This window comes from Nyctibius grandis, chromosome 19 (genome assembly GCF_013368605.1).
Source record: "Nyctibius grandis isolate bNycGra1 chromosome 19, bNycGra1.pri, whole genome shotgun sequence".
In the NCBI taxonomy this organism is placed as follows: Eukaryota; Metazoa; Chordata; class Aves; order Nyctibiiformes; family Nyctibiidae; genus Nyctibius; species Nyctibius grandis.
In genome coordinates, this window is record NC_090676.1 from 3,839,431 (window position 1) to 3,860,128 (window position 20,698).

Consider the following 20,698-nt stretch of genomic DNA (forward strand, 5'->3'; position numbering starts at 1 on the left):
CAGAGCCCACTGTGCGACAGGGCTGGGCAGAGCTGCTCCTCAATACCAAAGGGAAAATCTGTCGGAAACATTAAGGCCAAGGCTAGAAGGGACAAGTAAAACACAGTCTGACCTGCTGTACAGAGGGTGCTGTAGTATTTTACCTGCTTACGTCTGTTGAGACTCCAGTAGTTCATGTCTGGCTTGAAGACATGTCCCACCAAGACATCCAACCATTATTTGAATGCTGTGAGAAGTGGAAAAGCCACTTACCCTTGGAAGTTTGTTACAGTCCTTCACCATCTGAGTCTTTGGAAAGTACTTTGGAAGTCTGCAAGTCTGCAAGCTAAATACAGTGGCTTGTGGTCCAAATTCATAGGAATGGATGTGCCTCACTGGTAAAATAATTGCTGATCTCTCACCCTCGTTCTCCTCCTGTGAGTTCAGCTGCGGATGCATTTTTCTGCACGTTTTAATGCAGTGATACGGGAACTTCATCTTTAAAAGCAAGATACTTGTGGCTCAGCAGAATCAAACAACCTTGTTTTAGTTCTTCTCCGGAAAAAATAATGGAGAGAACATGAAAACCAGAATCCCTCTCACTTTAAAGAACTCCTGTAATAGATATAAATAGCAAATACGGTGCATGCTAGATTGTGCCTGTCAGAAGGTGACATCCTCTTACCAGTTTTGCATTAGTCCTCACTGCTCCTTGGAGATGGCTAATTTGAGTGAGGAAAATGGGAAACAAACTCCTAGGATGCAGTCGAGCCATTTAGATGACACTTTCTCTCATTCTTTGTGTTTTGTCAGTTCACATACACGACTGATATAATCTCCGCAGATTCACTCATATATCACTTGTGTCGTGTCAAGATCCTTCAGCCTCGCACTGCGGTGGCTGTTCCTCCAGCCCTGCTCAGAGGAGGAGGTGCAGCTTTGCAGAACTTCGCATTGATATGCAGTGAGGGGAAATAATGATCACAGGTGATAACAATTTAGGACAGAACAAAATCCTTTTGTTATACTCCAGGGGCAGAAAAATGGTCGGAAGATGCTGGACTGCCTGTCAGAGGAAAATTTCCTGGTACAGAAGGCAAGGCTCAGCCTGCATTACCTGTTGGCTACACTTAAGAGTATCAGCTGGCTGGAAGAGCCAAGCCCAGATTAAAACCACTGTATTTGGGTAATCTCGAATTAGTGGATTGCTGTCTATAGGACTATTTCACAAAGGATGAATTATAGCAGTCCCAATGGCTAAACTAATTCCTGTCACCAGTGCAATCCCTTATTTACTCTTGGCCAACATTTGAAATGAAGTAACAAGGAGGTTTTGAAAAGCTACTGCAATGACCTGGAGAGAAATGTACCCCAACTAGTTACTACACATGGTAAAAACCAATCCCCGCTCAGTTTGTGGAGGGGCAGAGTACTGCTTTTTTTTTTTTTTAACATAACCTTTCAAGTTTCTGCTCTATCAGAAATGTCTAGTTGCACCAAAACCGGAGTGCTGGAATAGAAATGAACTGTCTCTGCCCATAAGAAGAACTTTTCCTCTTCCCCACAAAAATCCTGCCATTTCATTCATAAATAAAATAAACCACTAACTCAGTTGTTGGCAGGCTCTCCCTTTTATCTTTCACTCACTTGAGAAAGACTAGCAACATCACGTTTTCGGAAAGCCAAGTGTAGTAATCATAGAATCGGATTTCATGTATTTTTAAAAGCACTTGCAGCAGCAGAGCTCCAATCACTTTTAAAAGAAATATAAACATACAGAAATGCGGAAGAAGCAACTCGGAGCTCCTGAATTTCTTCATTTCTTCAACATGAGATGAATGTGCCAGGAAGGGACTCCTTTCTAAAGGACATCTCAAAAAGTTAGCAACATTACACTTACAAGCACCACAGAGCCGAAATACTTATTATCTCAAATAAGCCTGGATGACATTTGAGATGTCTCAACATTTATTGGCCTGCCAGCAGAGTGTGGGATCAACCAGCTCCATTTCTCTCATTTCTTTTTTTTTTTTTTCCCTCCTGCTTGCTCAAAGCCCATGTTCATAAAATATTTAGCGGAAGCTCTTCAGAGGATGATATTGCCTATACTACAGCCCCAGTGCAGGTTTATTGTGCTACTGAGACAGATACTCTGCCACCAGAGAAATCAAAAGAGCTGATGGGGTTGAATTACTGCACCAGGAGCTCCCCATCAGACTGACAGTCTGGGCTCGATCCCCGCCTGGGACGGCAGCGTGAGTGGCAGCGGACAAAATGAGCTAATATGCAGAACAAATCTGTTCCCTTTTGCATGGTTATAAGGAGAAATGTTTCTTTTCAGAATGGAAAACAGAATTATGAATGTTCTGCCTGTTTCTGAGCCCCAGCTGGGGACAGCTGACCCTTTTCTACCTCTTGTTATTTTCTTCCTAGTGGAAAAAAAAAAAGAGCAATGAAATCTGGAATTCAGATGCACTGCTAAAGTAAGCTATCAGTTGGGCAGCAACTCCTAGTAGCACCACCCATTTCTGCAGCAGCCTGCCACAAACTAAATAAGCCAGCATGGTTCCCTCCTACCCCCGACCTTTGATACAACCTGTCCATCTCATATGTCCATAGCCTTTCCTATTAATCTACACATTTTGTGCTCCCACCACTATTTGATCTTTCCCTCGCAGTTTCATTAAATCAGCTACAGACTTCCTAGGTTTCCCTGACGTTTGCCTGTATTAGAGCAAGCAGCTTCTTTTAACCTTTCCATCCAAGCCTGGCTGTCTGAATGTACCTTTGAACCTCTGGCGCACTCTAAAGCCCTATCATTTTCCCCATTAGTTCAAGGGATAGATGTTCCTTTGTTCCACCTTTGGCATTTCTCACTCTTAGGCATCCAGGAGCTTAAATCAGGCTGTTACTAAACTGTCCTCCTTTAATAATTTTTATGAAGTGCAGTCCAATTATCTTTATCTTCCTTGGGGATCCATTCAATTAAGCGCAGCCGTAATGAGTGAATGGACACAGAGCATTGTAACCGTATTTACATCCAGAGTAATGGGAACCAGGTAAGATAACTTTAAAGCCATCAATATTTTAATACCTTCGCTTTTCATTTTGCTATCTTCAGTGTCAGACACATTTAGCAAGACCAGCACAATTTGAGAGGCTGAGTTTTTAATTTCCTCCTTGGTTTCTGGAAATGAGGGTTTAGAAAGAGCAGCAAACTACATGAATTTATCTTAAAATAGGTTTCCTGCAGCTTAACCAAAACACTTCTCATGACACAAAGCAAGCTGGATGTCCAGCTTCTTGGACATTTCATGAATTAAAGGTGATGTAAGAAACCAGTAAAGAACCAATATTTAAGTGGACATGCCGCGAGCACTGGGAAGTCTCATTTAATGAGCATGCAACAGAAATGCTGAGCTAGAAACACCAGTTCTGAAGTGACTTTTCTCCCCTCTGAAAGACAAATGCTGGATCTGGAACAAGACCTGTCTCTCAGATACGGAATAGCTTTGACAGTTATTTTTGCACCTGCTTTGAGGCGCCTTTGCATTGCAGGAGCAAGGTACAAGGGTCCAACGGAGACTGAAAACCTGGTTCTGTTTCAACATGGCTTAACATAATAATGACATAGGCACTGATAAATGTGTCAATAAACATTTGGAGAAATAACTGGTATCCAGGGAATTTATCTTGGTTGTAGTAGATTCAGCTGAATAGGTCAGATTTGTTAACATTTTAATTTACACAAATCTGCATACCAAATACTGCTCTTCGACTCCTTTTCCTAACAACAAGAAAATGTCAGCAGCAAAACCAAATTTACTCCTCTAATAGCTTTCTCAAGATTTCAGGAAAAACAAACAAAAACAAAGAACCAATCTGTGGTACAGTTATGGGAGTGCTTAAACACATTTTTCAATTTAGACCTAATATAATTTTATGTTAATAAACCAGAAACTTTTGCCAATTCCAGATGCAATCCTGAAACGCAGCAGAGAGTGCTGGGAATAAGCATGTCCCGTAGCTTCAGGGCAGCCCCAGGATTGTGCCCAGAGCTGGATGTTCTGCCTCGATCCCTTGCCCAACCGATACTAAGCTGTGGGACACTGAACGCCACATTTCCATACACAACGTGCCAGCTTGCCTTGATTTCCCAGAGTCAGTGCAACAGGGGAACTAACGTGAAGCATATGGTTCCCCTGCAAGTTTTTAAAATACTTCAGACACAATGACATAAATCTGATAAAAGACGACTGCTCTGCCTTACCCCTTCCCCCTAATTATCACCTGCTTCTTTTTTTCAGCTGATTTGCTGAGATTGAGACTTCTCTCCCACCAAGCTATGCCAATCCATGTCTCCAAAATTAATATAAACCGATGACCTTCCTCTACCCGTAAAGCCCTATATTAAAATGCTGGTCCCCACTGATGTCAAGGGGGCAATAGTAGTTCTGTCATTTCCATAAAATCAGCATTTTCCTGCCAGAATTCAGATCTCTTCTCCCAGTACTATGCCACTGTCCTCCTGAGGGTTGCCAGCAATCTCTACAGCACTTGTTTCTCCTCTTTGACTGCAAACATGCTGCAGGCTTCAACATCGCCTAGGATAATCCACCTGCTTAAGATTCAGCTAAATTTCCGGTTCTCTAAATAAAAAGAGCAGAGAAAGGTCAAATCTGCCCTAGGTTGTGCTTGCAAAGTCTGCCACGTCAGGTGGGAAGGAGCAGGCTCTGGTGCTCCTCCTGCTCCCCCCGCGCTGCTTCGTGTCTTCACATCTGGAAAGCTCTCTGCTCACCCGACCTTCTCCTTGGAAAGCTGTTTCACACAGCGTCCACCCCCGGGTCGGCTCGCCCTGAAACTGTGCCTTGGGCAAGCCCCAAACCTGCGCGGTCCCCAGCCAGCAGCCCCACTCCCCGCGCTGGTCCCGCCGGCTGCCCTGGGGCACTCCGCTTGCTACCGAGCTGCTGTCACTGCTTTTATCCGCCCTCAGCAGCGGCTCCGCAGCTGCCTTCGGGATTCCTCCCAAAGCCGCCATGCAGCACCGAAGCAAAAAATCAGCCCCAGGTGTGCAAATGAAACGGGCACAAAACCTGACAGACCAACACCCGTCGGCTGGCGCTCGGCAGAGCAGGGCCAGAGAAGTGCCGCCGGGGCTGATGTGCAAGGGAAAAATAATCTTTGAGGTGCTGGAGGTTTTCATCCCTCTGAGTTTGGTGTCCCAGGCAGGAAACCCATGCACCAGCCTGCACGCGGGGCCTCCCGCTCGCTCCGTCCCTGCCATCGGTCACGGCAGGGGAAAGGAGGGAAAGGAGAGAACTCAAACATCTGAGCCTAAGACTATGTAAGTCCTTACTTACGTATTTGCTACACAGCATTGCTATCTGTGGCTGGCTGCTGAATGAACAAATGATCCTTCCCATCACTTAATTGATCAAGATCTCCTAATTGCATTGGACAGGTGACACTCCATGAACCGCACAGTCCAACGGGAAAACCCCCAGAACTTAAGTTCTCCCTTCACCCCTGTCCCCTCCTTCCCAGGTCACTCCAACCCACCACTGATGCGACACTGATTTTTCTTTAATGTATGACATACAAATGCTTTCTCCTTGAGTTATACTCACAAATATGGAAGGCAGAGCTCTGAGACTCACACTATACAGCTTACACTGGCAGAGGATGCTTTTGTCAGTAAAAATGAAATTTCTTCTGCATTTGGAAAAACTGCACGTTGTAAAATGCCAGGAAGAAGAGGCATTAAAGGCAGAGCCTCACATAAAACCAAAATCACTGGAAGACATTTTCCTAGTTTGGAAATGACACAAGGATGCCATCATGAAACATGCAAAGTGTGTTGAGTATAGGCTGTGTAACTGCTGCCAAAGGTAACACGCAAGGAACTAAGCAAGACAGGCCTAGAAGGGGCTATAGATGCCTGGCATTTATTTGTCCCCCAAAAGAAGGGGGACAAATGCCAATTTATTCATCCCCCTGCTCCTTCTGGAGTATTTTCTACGTCTTTGAGTTGCACTAATTGACGCAAGGAAAATATCAGCTTCACGAGTATGAAGATTCTCCCAGGGTTTCATGGACTGATACGGATTAAGACAAAAATATCACATCAAAGCCACGATTCCCCACAGTTGCTGCAGAAGCAAAGACCACGATCTCCATGCCGCAACTCAGACTTTGAGAGGCTTTGTATTCGAGACAGGATTTGGGCTTTGCAAGTCAGCAGTCCTCAACAACGGGAGACCTGGTATGATGGCTTTTAAACTCACCTCTCTGTCAAGTCCAGCAGCCACAGTGACAATGTCTCCTGTCTCGCTGTTAATAGTAAACATATTTTGCGATGGGCTCTGTGGGGTCTGAGTCACGATTCGGTATCTCACCATCCCGTTCGCTGTAGTACTATCATCTGCATCATTTGCCGTCACTGTCATCACGTAGGTACCTTGGAACAAGAGAAGAGGAAATATCAGGACTATCTCATCGCAGAGCAGATTGCAGTCCCATTGACTCGGGGTCATTTTACTCAGAAATGCTATGGAGTAGACATCCCATTTCAATCTAGCCAGCTAGGCAAGGCAAGGATTATGAAAATAGCAACACTGCTGAGACTAGATGATCTGTAAGAATACTGATTACACATAACTGGTATATAGCGAGAAGTCATATGAGGATATCTATGATTAACTTCTAATTCTTTCAGTGATTGTGAGTTTTAGGGCAGCATTTTTTGTCCTGCTATTTCATATAGATTCTCACAGGAGATTTTTTTCCATCCAATCACTGCGTTCACATGCATTCATAAGTAGAGTTTAATAGTGGAAAGCCCATCAGACTTCTCAGCAGCTTCAGAAGGACCCCATCAACATGCCCGTAACCAGTACAACAAGCAACTGCCTGCTGCCTCCAGTTCTTGGAGAAACGTCCACCTTTCCAGCCCCTTCTGGAGAAAAAAACCCATTTCTGCAGAGCAAATGGAACAGCTGCTGCCCAGCAGGACAGAAAATCAATGATTTGGTATGTGTGGCCAGTGATGTATTGAATCATTGGTTTGTTTCTTGCTAATCATCAGTGTCTTCATTTGCCTTGCAAAAAAAAAAATCCCTACTTTCTAGATACTGTTGGGAGGGCACTGATGCACTGACAGGCTCATTATCACTGGAGTTTGGCAGCAGGGTGTTTTGCTAAAGTGGGAAATTATCATTATGAGGGTAAAAGATGTTACTTGATTGGATGGACTCCTGCAGCTGCATGGTCCTGTGACCTCCCAGAGCTCACAGGGCCCAGCTTTATGCTTGTTACATTGGTAGGAGAGAATGCCTAAAAGGGCAGACACATACTGCTCACAAAAAGTAATCTGCAACAGTGGATGAATCTAATGAGACCTGAAAGGAGGAGTGGGAGGCAAAGAGACAGTGAAACCAGACATAGCCTCGTTTAATGACCATCAAAACTGAACAGCATCAATGGAAAGATGGAAGGTACCGCTTGAACACAGCTCATTTGGGAACTCTGAACAGGATGAACCAACTGATGAGCCTGCCATGCTGGAGGAGACGCAAAGCGGTCCCAACAAGAACCTGTGGAGTCATGTGCCGCTTTACAAAAAGAGCTGAGCTCGTTCTGCCCACTTGGTTAGATGTGAGCCACTGGCAAACTCGAGGACATGTGGCTACATCAGCACTGCATTGTGTCTCATGTAATAAGCCCAGATCCCCAGCTTGATCACAAAGCTACCAAGCTTCCAGTTCAGAGAAAGTAGAGAGCTAGAGAGCTTCCATCTGTTTGCAAGAGAGTTTAAAAACATATCCCATGCTCCAAATGGGCAGATCTACCAATGGCTGCAGCATGCCCAAATTTTGTACCCTAGCCAAGCTGTCTTCAAGCCACTCAGCATATAGGCAACACCCCCAGTATCCTCCCCAACTTTGGGAAAACAACATTTCTCAGTATTAGCGAGAAGTAGCCTCGTAAGTTTGTTATTTTTGCACTGTGGAAACTGCTTTGCTGATCTCCTTCCATCTGGCTCAATCAGGCTCTTTTTGTTCTCTGTGGTGATACATATCCCTGTGAGTTTTCTTAGTTCAATAAGAATTATAGATTAAAAAATAAATGAATGTGTAAAGTAAATTCTAATGATGAATACATTCCTACCTTTCTGCAATAATCCTGATACACATTTGTGAAATGAAAACAAACTATTCAACAACTTTAACATTTTTCCGATCAATAAACTTCAGGAGAGGGAAGGAACACTGAATTGAAACAAGGCTGTGCAAGCAATGAATTTTCTCCTTTCTCTTCAAGCATTCTTTTTTTTTTTTGCTCCTTTGCAAAATCAGTTATCATGAGACAACTGCTACAAATAAAGAAGCCAACCCTTAGATAAGTACAGGGGAAATGTACAGGAGAAATTTAAATAGGAAATATGCTGAATGAGATGTTTGATTCGGAATTTATGTTATCTTAATGCATTCTATACTGAAAATATCTGTGGAACAGAATGTCAAAACCTGGGGCTAATGAAAACAGAAGTGGAAGAAGAAAACCATGTATTTTAGGACATGTGCAGTCTTAGGACATATTCCAAAAAACAGGTGGTATTTCGTGATTCACTTCTAGTGCAAGAAACAACTCAGGAAGGAAAGTTATTGTGGCAACTAAGTTCAGATGAGAGCACCCCGCAGTTCTGGTCCCTCCTCACCTAGGATCTCTCAGACTGCACTGTAGTTTCCAAAATAAACCAGGACGTGTGGGAGATGGTGGGTTCCCAACTTGGCAGGGGAACCCAACAGGCTGCCGCTGTGGTGGGCGTGGGGTGAGCTGACAGTAACTGTGGATGGAGCGTATAGCAGGTCTCCTTCACTCTTTCCCTGACCTTTTTGCTTCTTTCCTGCAGTGTAGCATTGGACTGAGCACATCTGCTCCAGAAAAAAAGGACTATTTCAACAGCGTTTGACCTATATCCCCATAAAGGGAGATGCGACTGGACAAATGTCTCTAAAGTCATGAACTGAGCACCAGGGAGCTGTATTTCAAGAGGCAATCTGCTCCCTATCTCATATCTTTAATTTCGATTATGAAACCCAACCACAGAGAAAATAAAGAGAGGAACTTGGCATTAATTACTAACTTGTAACTTAATAAAGCGTCCTCTGCAAAGGGCCCTGTGTGGCTGCAGCACTCGTCAGCGCATGATGGAATTGCAGCAGCCGCTTCCTTCCCCGGCTCTCCGCTGCTCCCTGGGGCCGCTTGTCTGACCACAGTCTGCTGTAAACCGCCTGCAAATTACTTCTTCCTCTCTGCAGTCTGGATGGTGGCTGATATGTCTGTTCCCGTTCCTATGCACACACATTTCCCACCTGGCAATGCTGACCGAAGAATAAGAGCGTGACGGCATCTCCTGTTACCCACGCTGAGGGTACCGCGCCCAGGGGATCAGTTGGTCTAACCTACATCACCATCTACGTTCCATGAAGTTTTCTGCACATTTAGTCTGTCTTTAAGCAAGACATATCCTCTAGATACCTGTGTGCTGCAGTGAATGACATAAACATATATCTGTGCACAGGAATATTCAATAGAGCGATGTGGATATACACTGCTACAGTGCTGAACATCTTCTGGGTGCTGTACAAAGTCTTCCACTATACTAAGACGGTTGGTGATGATTTACCTACCACAAAAGTAAATAATGTCATGTTTCTACGTCCTATGCATATATATATCTTCATATACTTTATTTTAAAATAAAGGAAATACATCCCCATACCCAGCCTCTATTACTACACAAATTAGGCAAATATACAGTGGCAGGCTGCACAGCGCTTACACGCTCGAGGATTGAGGCTGGTGTTGTTAGGGTTCAAGTGAAAAAGCACAGTCTGTGCAATCTGGCCTGCAGGATGTGTGTATGCATTTTGTGGAAATCAAAGTATTAACCACACCATTTTTAAATCCCTGTACCCTGACCAAGCAGAGATTGGCCGCAGTTACCACAGACCAGAAACACTGGGAAAACGCCTCCAAGTCACACTCAAGACCCCCATGCTGTACTCTCCCCTCTTTGGGTCAGACCCTGCCAGTGGTGATGGAGCTACAAGAGAGATCTATAAATGGGGCAAGAGGGACTTCATGCTTTCAGAGTGTGAGAGAAGCACTAGCTTTATTTTTCGGCTCTGAAGGGCTTGCTCTCAAGCCCACTGACAACATTAAATGAAACGCTGAAACTCAGGAGTTTGCCCCAGTCTGCACAGTGTATCACATAACGAATACCCAGGCCAGACGGTGTTTGATATAACTGTATTAAACTACACACCTGGCCCGCTAACTCAGGTAGATAACCTGTCGAAAGAAAAACATTTCTCATCTGATCAGGCACATGGTATGTTAAATAAAATACCTAGCCTAGTACATCATGTCAATATTAAATCAAATTTGTTGCATGTTGAACAGCTCTTCCGAGCAGCAGATTGAATTATCATGCACAGCTAGTGATGACAAGATTATTGTGCATTAGCTTTCAATAACTAACATGCCAAGTTCATATATCACCTGAGTTAAAATTAATGTACAGCATGACAAAGGAGATCTATCAATAAAAAGCAAGCCTCAAGAATCTGCAACTTCACAATGCATTCCCTTTGATTTCCCAGAGACAGCAATCTCCTAGATGTTATTTAGTCAAATGAGATATTTTTGTTTCAATTTAACAATGGACAAGACACATGAGAGAGATGCTTGAAAGCATCCCTTATGGAAAATATTCCCATTAGATTAATTAAGCTTTCTATAGGATAGGCAAAACAATGCCTTACAGAATCTGGGGGGATGGAAGCAAAGAGAGAGAATTTTTACCTCGATATTCAGTTTTATTTATCAATTTCAAAATTAAATGCATCTGCTTGTAAAAGACGGCAAAAAAATTTTGTTAGGTTCACTATATCTCATTCAATCTGTGCACATTAAGTCGAAAAAGAAGCAAAACAAGCAAGATAGCTGCCCTGTGTATGTACAAGCAGATAAGCACAGAGTCGTAAACAAACATGTCCCTCCGATCACTCTGGAATCTGAAAATCAGCTCAATTCTTTCTAGCTCAGCCGGTCCCAAAGCACACCAAGGACTGCTAATTCACCTCACGTTGTCTGCAATCTCTGCTCTCCCATCTATGCAACTTCATTTCTCTGTAAGGACTGAGCTTTCACAGTTTAAGGCATACAAACAATATCGTAGCACAGTTGTGCTCCCAAAGTCTTTTTTACAATTGCTTTATAATTACAATTTTTCTAAGCTGGTTTGATATCCATTAGTTAGATTTAATGCATGTTAAAAGAAAGAGCTAATGGGCACTTATCAGGAATCCAAATAAATAAAAAAAGATTAAAAAAACCTTTCACTTTGTCTTTTATACCACATATCACTATAAAAAACACAATCCTCTCCGGCTACTCATGTGATATAAACAGGAAAAGCTAAAACTTCATCCAGTTTTTACTGATAATGCTGATTTTCTATTCAGCTTTATCTTACAGTTTATGTTTTTTAATGGCTGGTAAATTGTTGCAGAATCATTAAAGGTTGGTTAACCTTCTCAGTCTAATTTTGACCTACAAGATACTTAATTTAATCATTCCCCCATAGAAAAGGATTGAATCATTATGTGCAGACATGTGGTGATGCCCATATTACATTAGATCTTCATTAACCCAAGTTAATAATGGCTTTGTACTAATGGAAACCTCCCCTTCCTCCTAATTTTTTTTTCCCACAAATTGGAAAGCTCAGTTAGTGAATACTCTGCCTCCAATGTTAGATAGAGAGAAGACAGTAATTGTTGATGGGAAGATTAAATACTGAAAAGCAGCATAAAATTTACAACATGTCCTAAATATAAAGTTTTCCATTCAGAAGAGTTTCCTGATATTAGTTTTCTCCCCCACAGAGGACAGGAATCTCATGCCCCTACTTACAAGAGGAACACTTCACCCTTTAAGTGATTTCATTCATTGCAACAAGGTCTCGGGAACAGAAGGACAGCACACTAGAAAAGCAAAGACGTCAAAACCACGTTACAATGAGAAGTACGATGAGATCCTGAACAAGTCCTCAGAGTACAACTATACACATAACTACTTGTATACAGCTTCCCTACGTAAAATAGGATCTTTCCTACCAATAAACACGCTGAAGTGTGCTTGTGCTACTTGTCTTTTTAATTGATCAATAAAACTAACAATATTCTTCCATTGCAAACCCAGGGAGGCGAGGCGAGGCGTGGGAGGGGGCTGCAGGTTGCAATGCCACGGGGTGATCCCGTCAGTTTTACTTGCCTTACCTGGGGTACCAGTAGCGGGGTAAATGGCAGAGCACAGAGCTCCTCACGGGTGACTTTACCTTACAGAGAGTATGAATTTGAGAATGGTATTTGGGGAACTGCTGTGGTGTTAAACACTAAAACATCTCAGCAAACAAACCTGTATCCTCAAGTGAAAGAAAAAAAGTATTCAATAGGTGATGTGAAGCACTTTCATATACTCACTGTTAAGGGTTTCAAATGAAAAATGGGGAGCTGAGTCACCAAAGGTGCTGAATGGAGTTATACAGGTAAACAGGAACGTGTGCAAGACATCAAGATGACAGAAGTGCCTGAAACTCTACTGCAGATGTAATAAATTGCAAATATACTTAAATTAAACTGCATCCCTCATGCTCTAGATAGAAAACGAAATAAAACCAGCACTTTCCTTCTGAATGATATTCCTTCAGTCATAACTGATAGCTGCTGTCATTCTATTTCACTATTATTTTTTGTAATCATTGGCAACTTTTGACCTTTCAAGCAGCTAACTTAATTCATAAAGGATGCCACTTCCTAATTAGCGGAGACACCGGCTTCTCAGCCTCAAACAAGGCAAGAGTCAACCTAATGAGAATAAAGAGAGCAAGTGGGTCTGGAAAGATGACTGAGTAAGTTGAAGAGGCTGCTGTCACCTGGAACTGAAATAATACCTTCTTATTGTTAAAAATGAAATAAATATCTCTGGAAAGAAAATGAACGTATGCACTGAATGCAGCCTACGCACGGGCATGCCCAGATGTGACGATAACTCCTGTACAGCAGCCTGCAGCTAGTGAGACCCTGTGTACTGCACAGAAAGAACAGAAGTAAAACTCCAAGATGGGCAAAAACGCATTCAGCCTCTGAGCAAATAGTTTTGACTGCATAAATCGATGAGCCCCAGCTCGGCTGAGTTCCTGCAGATGAATCCTCTCGATTCCCAGAGGCGAATTCAAAAAATGGAGAAAGCGTGACTTAGAACAAGATATCCTGAACACCACCACTGCACCATGCTTGGCCAGGTTTCATGCTTAACTGAAGGCATAAGCAACTAGGGAAACCATGCGGAGCCGGCTGCACAAAACCTGAGACAACACATCTGCCACAAGGCTTGGATCCGATCCTTAAATTTTGACCATATATAATATAACGTAATATAGTATAATATAAAGTAATATAATACAATGTAATCTAACATAAATACTGTAATATATATAATACTATGTTATTTGTAACTGCTGGTTGAAAGGAGGCAGAATGTGGACTATTGCAGTGTTGTAACTCCCTTTGAGAGTGGTCTCAGAACATGATTTCCACATTTTTTTTCTTTATATCAACTTGGCCAGTTTTTCTGGAGGGAAAAATCAGTCTGTGGATTTGCATTTTTTTTCTCACCTACAGTCCTACAATTCACTTCTTTGCTCTTGGGACTGAATGCTTCTTAAAAGGAAATTAAGAGCACAGATTTCATAACCACTCACCTCGAAACAAAATGGAAAGTACTACCACATGTGTCTGCAGAAAAACAATTTCTTATCTTAAAATTGTGCTCGGCTGAGCAAAAGAACTTAAAAAAGAATATTCTGTATCCTAAGTCTGCGTGTAATGTGTGAGAGAATAGAGTTGGGTTGGACAAAGCCATTTTTAACAGCATATAAAGTGTAAGGATAAGAGTAGCACCTGCCCAAGCTGCAGAAGATGGCATTGCACCGACGCATATATTTAGGCTTGTGAAGAAACCCCCAAGTAATGCATCCAACCTGTGAACAGCTCTGGGATGACTGGAAGAATCTGTTGAGACCTCCTCTGGCTCTTGAAGATTTTACCTTCACACGATCTCTCTGAAACACACGGCATTGGCATTATTTCCAGCTTCTAGTGCTACCAACAGGAACGTGCATCCAGTGCACGCCCCAGCCTCCTGGTGCCACATCACCGCTGGCAGCTGAGTCAGCCCAAGTCCATGAGCCTGTTCAGGTGCTCTGCTGATTTAGGACCTTCCTAAATGAAGAGTACTAAAATTAATTTACCTCCAAGCTGGTAAGAGAATATTGAACATTTTAATTATGAGCAGCACTATGGCGTTTTTGGAATGGTTTGTAATAGAATAAAGGGGTTTTCACTCAATGTCCTATTAATTTTTAAAAATGAAACATCTTCTCTTCAGATCTCAGGTGCTGCCGCTTTCGTTTCCTCCCTTGCCATCCAGCAACATCCCTCCTGTTCCTTCACTGAGAGAACAACCTGCAGGACACCAGGCAACTCTTCGCAAATTGTACTATCAGGCTGGAGAAGAGGAAGGAGCCAGAAAGAAACGCAGAATCTCCACATGAATATATATATATGTACAAATGCAACTATGTGCCTTTAAAGATTAATTTCACGAGCCTTAAATTGCAGTTTAATTTGAAAACTAATTCAGTCTCATAATTGGCTTTCTGTTCAAATCACTGAGGCTAAAGATGTAAATTCTTAATATTCAGATGACTTTCAAGTTTCTGGCCCCATCTGTGCATTAGTCCATGGTGTTAATCTCTGAGGGAATCTCTGCTGGCATAGAAATAAAACAAACAAACTGGGACACTAGTAGAATAATCGGCTTTTAAAATCCTTGTTTTTTTTATATACTGCTTATTTTTATGAGATTTTGTTAACTCAATTTGCCACATATAGATTTGGCTCCCAGCTATTTCATTTTTCATGTGGCACACTACCAACAATTATTGTATCAGACTTCCATGAAATCAGGAGGAGATGGGGAAATTTTAAATTGCAACATTTCTCATGTAAGAAATACTAATATTCCTTTATTTTGGAGGACCGTCCATACTTTGCACTCTTTCACACCACTCCCAGGGAGGGTGGCAGGAGTAAACTATCCTGCCTACACAGCACCATGAGAAAGAAGGAGCTGGATGAAACCGTAGTTTAAGAGAAAGCACTTGGACTTTTGCTATTGACTTGAAAGGGACCAAGACGCACCCAGAGTGAGTGAACTGGAAAGGATGAATGGGAATGGAAAAGGCCAGTCTGACAGGAACAAATTGTTTTGGAGAGAGGTGTTAATTTTTTGACAATCTTTCTGTTAAAACAAAATAGATACAACCCAGAGCAAAGCACTCGAGTCACTGCGGAGCATTTCACACTGACCTTTTCAGAACTGAACGCTTCAGTTAAGTAAGATATCCACATCCTACCGTAAGGTGCATTTTGTGCTGGTTAGAGCAAAACTAAGCTTCTGAAGTGACCAAAATAATCTTTCTCCATCACATTTTTGTTTTGTGATTAAATTTTTTCTTTTACATTTAAGCATTTTCATTCTATCTTACCAAGCAATTGTTTTTTGTTGGAAACTGCAGAGTTTCTTTTGAAACAGCACTCCCCAAGAACACCCCTGGGATGCTGCAAGCCCCGCGGTACAAGTGCAGGGGCTGGGCTCATGGCAGGCAGTAACTGGTGGTGTACAGAGGGGAAAAACCCACCCCAAACGCCAGCTCCTTTCTGCCGTGGGGTGGTGGAGCTTGCACGGTGCGGCTCAGAGACGCGGGCTTTGAAAGGGCAGCAGAATCCTCGCAGGGCAGGCGGCGTTGGGCAGCGAAGCTGTGCAACCCATCCCGCTTTATCAGTGCTTGAAAGGCAACTTCTGCAGCTCTGGGAGAACTTTGCTGATTAAGGCTGCCAGAGGGACCAGGGGAATTTCAGCTCGAGCTTGCAGCTGCATTTTTAAAACTTGGCTGTGTTCTTCATACAGAGGCAAAGTTCAAAGAGGCAGAACATTATTCAGTATGAGTAAAACACGGTCTTTTAAGATACACTTTCAAACAGTGGCGCCTTAAATCAAAACAACTCGTGGAGGAGGAGAGTAAGGAAGAAAGATGGTCTTGTGGAAAAGAAAACCCTGCATCACTGTTCCTGTTCTGCACTTCTGGAGGGGCTTGCGTTTACACATTTAAATTGTCCAGCTGCATGACCTTAGGCTAGATAAGCAAGAAATGCATGAAAATGTTTTCCAGAGAGTATCAGAAAAGGAAAAAGAAATGCAATTCAGTTTAAGAGCCAGCACCCATTTAAGGATGTAAAGGGGCCAGGCTGTGATGCACATGTTCACACTAGAGAACTTTACTCCACAAAGAAGGAGCTCCTGATTTCAAGAACACTGTGCTGCAGTGTGAGACACTATTTCAATTAAGTTATTAGAATCTTAACCAGCAACAACCTTTTATAATTAATAATACTTGATGATTTCTTTTCTATTCCTGTCAAGGGTTGCTTCAAGGTGACTTGCACCTTGCCGCAGAGAGCACACTCCTTGGAAACTCAGGCAGTCTGAGCGCTCCGCAGTCTGGGAAGCCCCTTCACTTAAACCCCATCAGACTCTCTCTAATGAGTCTCCTCACATTGCTGCCAATTATTCCAGCTCTTGGACAATTCCCTTGGAAGGATATTCGTATTTTAGACCAAAGCAAACTTGCTTCTTCTGTAGGAGGCTAAGTGACCAGCAGTATCACACCGTGCTGCAGGTTGGAGTACACATCCTTCCTGCATTCCCATTCTCTCGCTTCACTCTACCTCCTTTTGGCTTATTCACTGCAGAGTCAGTAGGTCACATCTTGGCCACCCTCCATCCCCTGCCATGGCCAGGCACATTTTGCAGCTGTCCTACAGGGCCAGGGACGAGGCACGGCGCGCTCTTCCAGCTCGCCGCATCCCGGCTGCTGAGCGGGGACCACGCTGCATCCGTGGTGCAGCATCCACCGGCTGCCTTCGCTTTGCCCCGTACCCCGGGGTGTGCCGTGACAGCACCGCAGAGCCTGTCCTGTTCACTTTGAATGGGATCCGCTCTATTGATCCTGCTAAAGCCTTACAGGGGCTTTCCCCACAGCTCAAGGTCACTGTGCCCTGCTCACTCTGTGCTCAACAGCATGTTTTTGATGGCCTTGCTCTGCAAAATTTCCATGGGTAGAGCTTGAGCTCCATATGTCCCTTTTTTCTTTTTTTTTTTTAAAATCTGGGCAAAATTCCCACTGACTTCAGACAATCATTGGCTGCTCACACTAACTGCCCTCAGAGTCAGCATTTATTTGGGACACTCTAACACTCTAGCTACTTTTCTCACAAGAGGTGTGCAAAATTATTAAGAACATTGCAGATATTGTGGTAACCGAGTAATACTGCATTTTTAATCACATCCATTATAAATGGGCATATGGAAGATGTGAGAAATAGCAATTGTACAGGATATCCAGGGAAGCATTTTCAGTCCTCAGGCATAGTTCAACAGCAATGAACAGTGGAAAGCGAATGCTGAACTCCTGTAACATATAATAAGGTTTTTTAGTTTGCTTGAAGCAAATCTGTACCTTATACATGGATATACACACATATGCATACACATATTTACAGATGCATATACTTACATAACTTACTGTTGAATCAATACTGAACACATTTTGCTATTACCTCTAAGAAGACACAATGTCATTCATTCATTGACCATTGCCACAAATGATCATGAATTCTGTCCACATATTTTTTCTCTGGGAAAGGCTGGTGTGGTACCTCCTTAGTCTGAAGCATCTTGAACTATTAAAAAGTTTCCAAATCTCTGCAAGATCTACACTTAGGTAAATACATTGTCTAGACTTGTCTCTGCACAAAACAGGGATAACATGACTTTGAGGCAAACGAGGAGCATGCAGACATCCACGGTAACTCTACGACCTCTCTATCACTTTCTCAAAGACAGAACTTTGTGTTTATTGCCAAGTACATGGAACGAGGGCCTCAGCTACCCAAATTCCCAGGAGGTTCTACAAAAGCAAAGAACAGAAATTCAATACTAATATAAACCTTTAAAAGAACACCGATTAAACAGGAAAGAAGGAAAAAAACCCCAATACATCAAAGACAGATGTAATTGCTTTTGAATAAAACCAGATTGCTTTCTACCTACCTGCCTTAAAGGCAAGCACTCCAGCCTGGGATACAGAATATCAAAAATCACTGGTACAAGTAGAGACACAAGTATTTTGTAGGCAAAGTTGTCCTATTCTGATTTAATAGCTCAAAGGCTTATCTGGATTTCAGACAAGAGGAGGATGCAATTTACTGCTTCTTTCACACAAACGAGCAGAGCTAGTTAAACATTTGGGAACACTTCGAATATCGATCTGTCCTAGAATAAGATGTAAGAAATTTGATTTCCTATGGAAATGTTTTATATCAATCTTCAAACCCTGACATGCCCCAAAGTGGACTTCAAATGAAAGCTGGAAAATCCTCCAGGAAGATGTCATTAGAGCCATCAGCTCAGGGACTTCTCGCGTCCCCTCTGCCGAGCAGGACCAGGATCAGCACTTCGAAGCCAGCACGTCACCACCCAAAGCATGTCAGGACGAGAGCTGTACCTATTGTTTCCTCAAAAATAATGTCACATCCTGTCCCCACTACATGTCACCACTGCAGCCCATTCCTCACAATGCTGAAAGACAATCAATCACGACTGCGAATCACCTTGTTAAAAATAACGGCCACCGGAGACTTTCCTGTGACACCTCAGGCAGCGAAGAAGCCATGATAAATGTTTGCTGACACAAAACAAAGTCATGCGGTATTTAACCCCTCAGATGGCAAACAACCGAGGATAAAATTTGTGTTGGAAAATATCACTCACATTTCAGGAGACTTCCAAAAGTACTGGCAACAGATTTTACAATATAATTTCTGCTTAAAGAATTAATACACTCCTATCAGTTATGTTCAGCAATAAGCTAAAACAACTCTGTTACCATATTGGAAACTGCACGGTCACACCACGCTTAAATAACAAATCATCAACCTAGTTGAAAAGAAAACACTAAAGACCCTTACAACTGTATTTTTCCAAGCATATAAGCAAATTCACATAAAAATCATCACTTGTATTCCGCGTACAGCTTACACCCTCATGAATTTTTCACTCATAAATTTTCTGAAATTCTACTTTGGGTTTTCCCCCATTTCACCCTCTGTAAGAAAAGTCCATGGGGATGGAGGATGAGCCAGCAATTTTAGTGGGAATATTCTGACTTCAACAGGTTTGCATCAGGCCTCAAATAAGAAAGTATTTTCTTCACACCTTGGGACACAGATTTTATTGGAGTCTGACTGGGTGCCACATACTGAGTTTGCAAGTGACTGGATTAAATATCACAGAGGTGGATATTCAGCATTTCAGGCACGGGGTCAGTGAAAGGCCACTGCCGGCTTTGCTTTCAGTACTCTGTAATTAGAATAACAGCCCTGTACACGTGTAATGAGCGTATGAGAAGGGCAATACAGAGAATTACTCTACAAAACTGTTGCTTTTCCAAATTCCACGTCTAGGAAGGGACCACCAGGATCCAGGTTCCCTCTAACCCAAGAGAATCCAGAGAAAGAGACACCAACTCGATTGTTCTCACCTCCATCAGTCATTCATTCATCAGTCATTCAACAAAGAGCCAGCAACAGCGAACCTCTCCTACATCCCCTCTATTTCAACAGGAGGCAAAGCCACCGTGTTAGATTAATGTTTGAAAGCTAGTGATAACTTTAAGACTTTTTTTCAACTGTACCTGGTTTAGAGCCTTCATCAACAGAGCCATTATAGACTTGGTTTATGAACTCCGGTCTGTTGTCATTCATATCAATCACATAGATGTAAAGGTCAATAGGATTCTCCACCTTGTTTCCATTCATATCCACCGCATGAGCCCGGAGCTGGGAATAAGAACAATGAAAGCATAATATCAGCAACTGGATTTGTTGCAGAATGAGAGACCATGTTTTGTAAGAATTGACTTCACCTCATAAATACTTTCTCAAAATTGAACTGAGTGGGTATCTAATTCCAGCAGAAAGCAGCAACGTGGTTTCCATCTAGACTGTACACACAGACAGTTTTTCAAGGTTTAACATAATATTGAAACAATATTTTAAAATAGCAATTGTAAGTGGAAACACTTTAACTCTGGTGTAGTGACACTATCTCCTTCACTGCTAAGAGATCACTATATTTTAATTTTTAAGATGTGGTGAACCTTGTCTGACAATCTGAAAAACAAATTTTGTTTAGTTCCAAACACAGTGAGGAAATGAGTTTGACTTGAGATGTTTCTTATGGGAACCTGCAGCCTTTCATACCCACAATAACAAGGATTAATCATAAAATCATAGAATGGCTTGGGTTGGAAAAGACAGGGATTAATAAGCGAAGAGATTTCAGAATGGCATTAGTGTTGTTATTCTCTGTTTAATCACGGTCTCTAGGAACAGCAACAGCTACCGACCCCATTGCTCTATGCACCAAAAGACATAAAAAAAAAAAATCCCTTTCCTTCAAATGATGG

At 42.5% G+C, this 20,698-nt stretch overlaps 1 protein-coding gene across 1 annotated transcript in view; it reads right to left on the minus strand.

The window, feature by feature from the left end:
• The window catches only part of CDH4 (cadherin 4), a 447,706-nt gene that overhangs the window by 69,003 nt on the left and 358,005 nt on the right, over window positions 1-20,698 (minus strand). Inside the window, exons 6-7 of the mRNA XM_068416116.1 lie at window positions 19,925-20,069; window positions 6,264-6,436 (exon numbers count right to left, since the gene is read on the minus strand). Of these exons, the coding sequence (XP_068272217.1) occupies window positions 6,264-6,436; window positions 19,925-20,069 (318 nt within the window). The remainder of the gene's footprint in view (window positions 1-6,263; window positions 6,437-19,924; window positions 20,070-20,698) is intronic.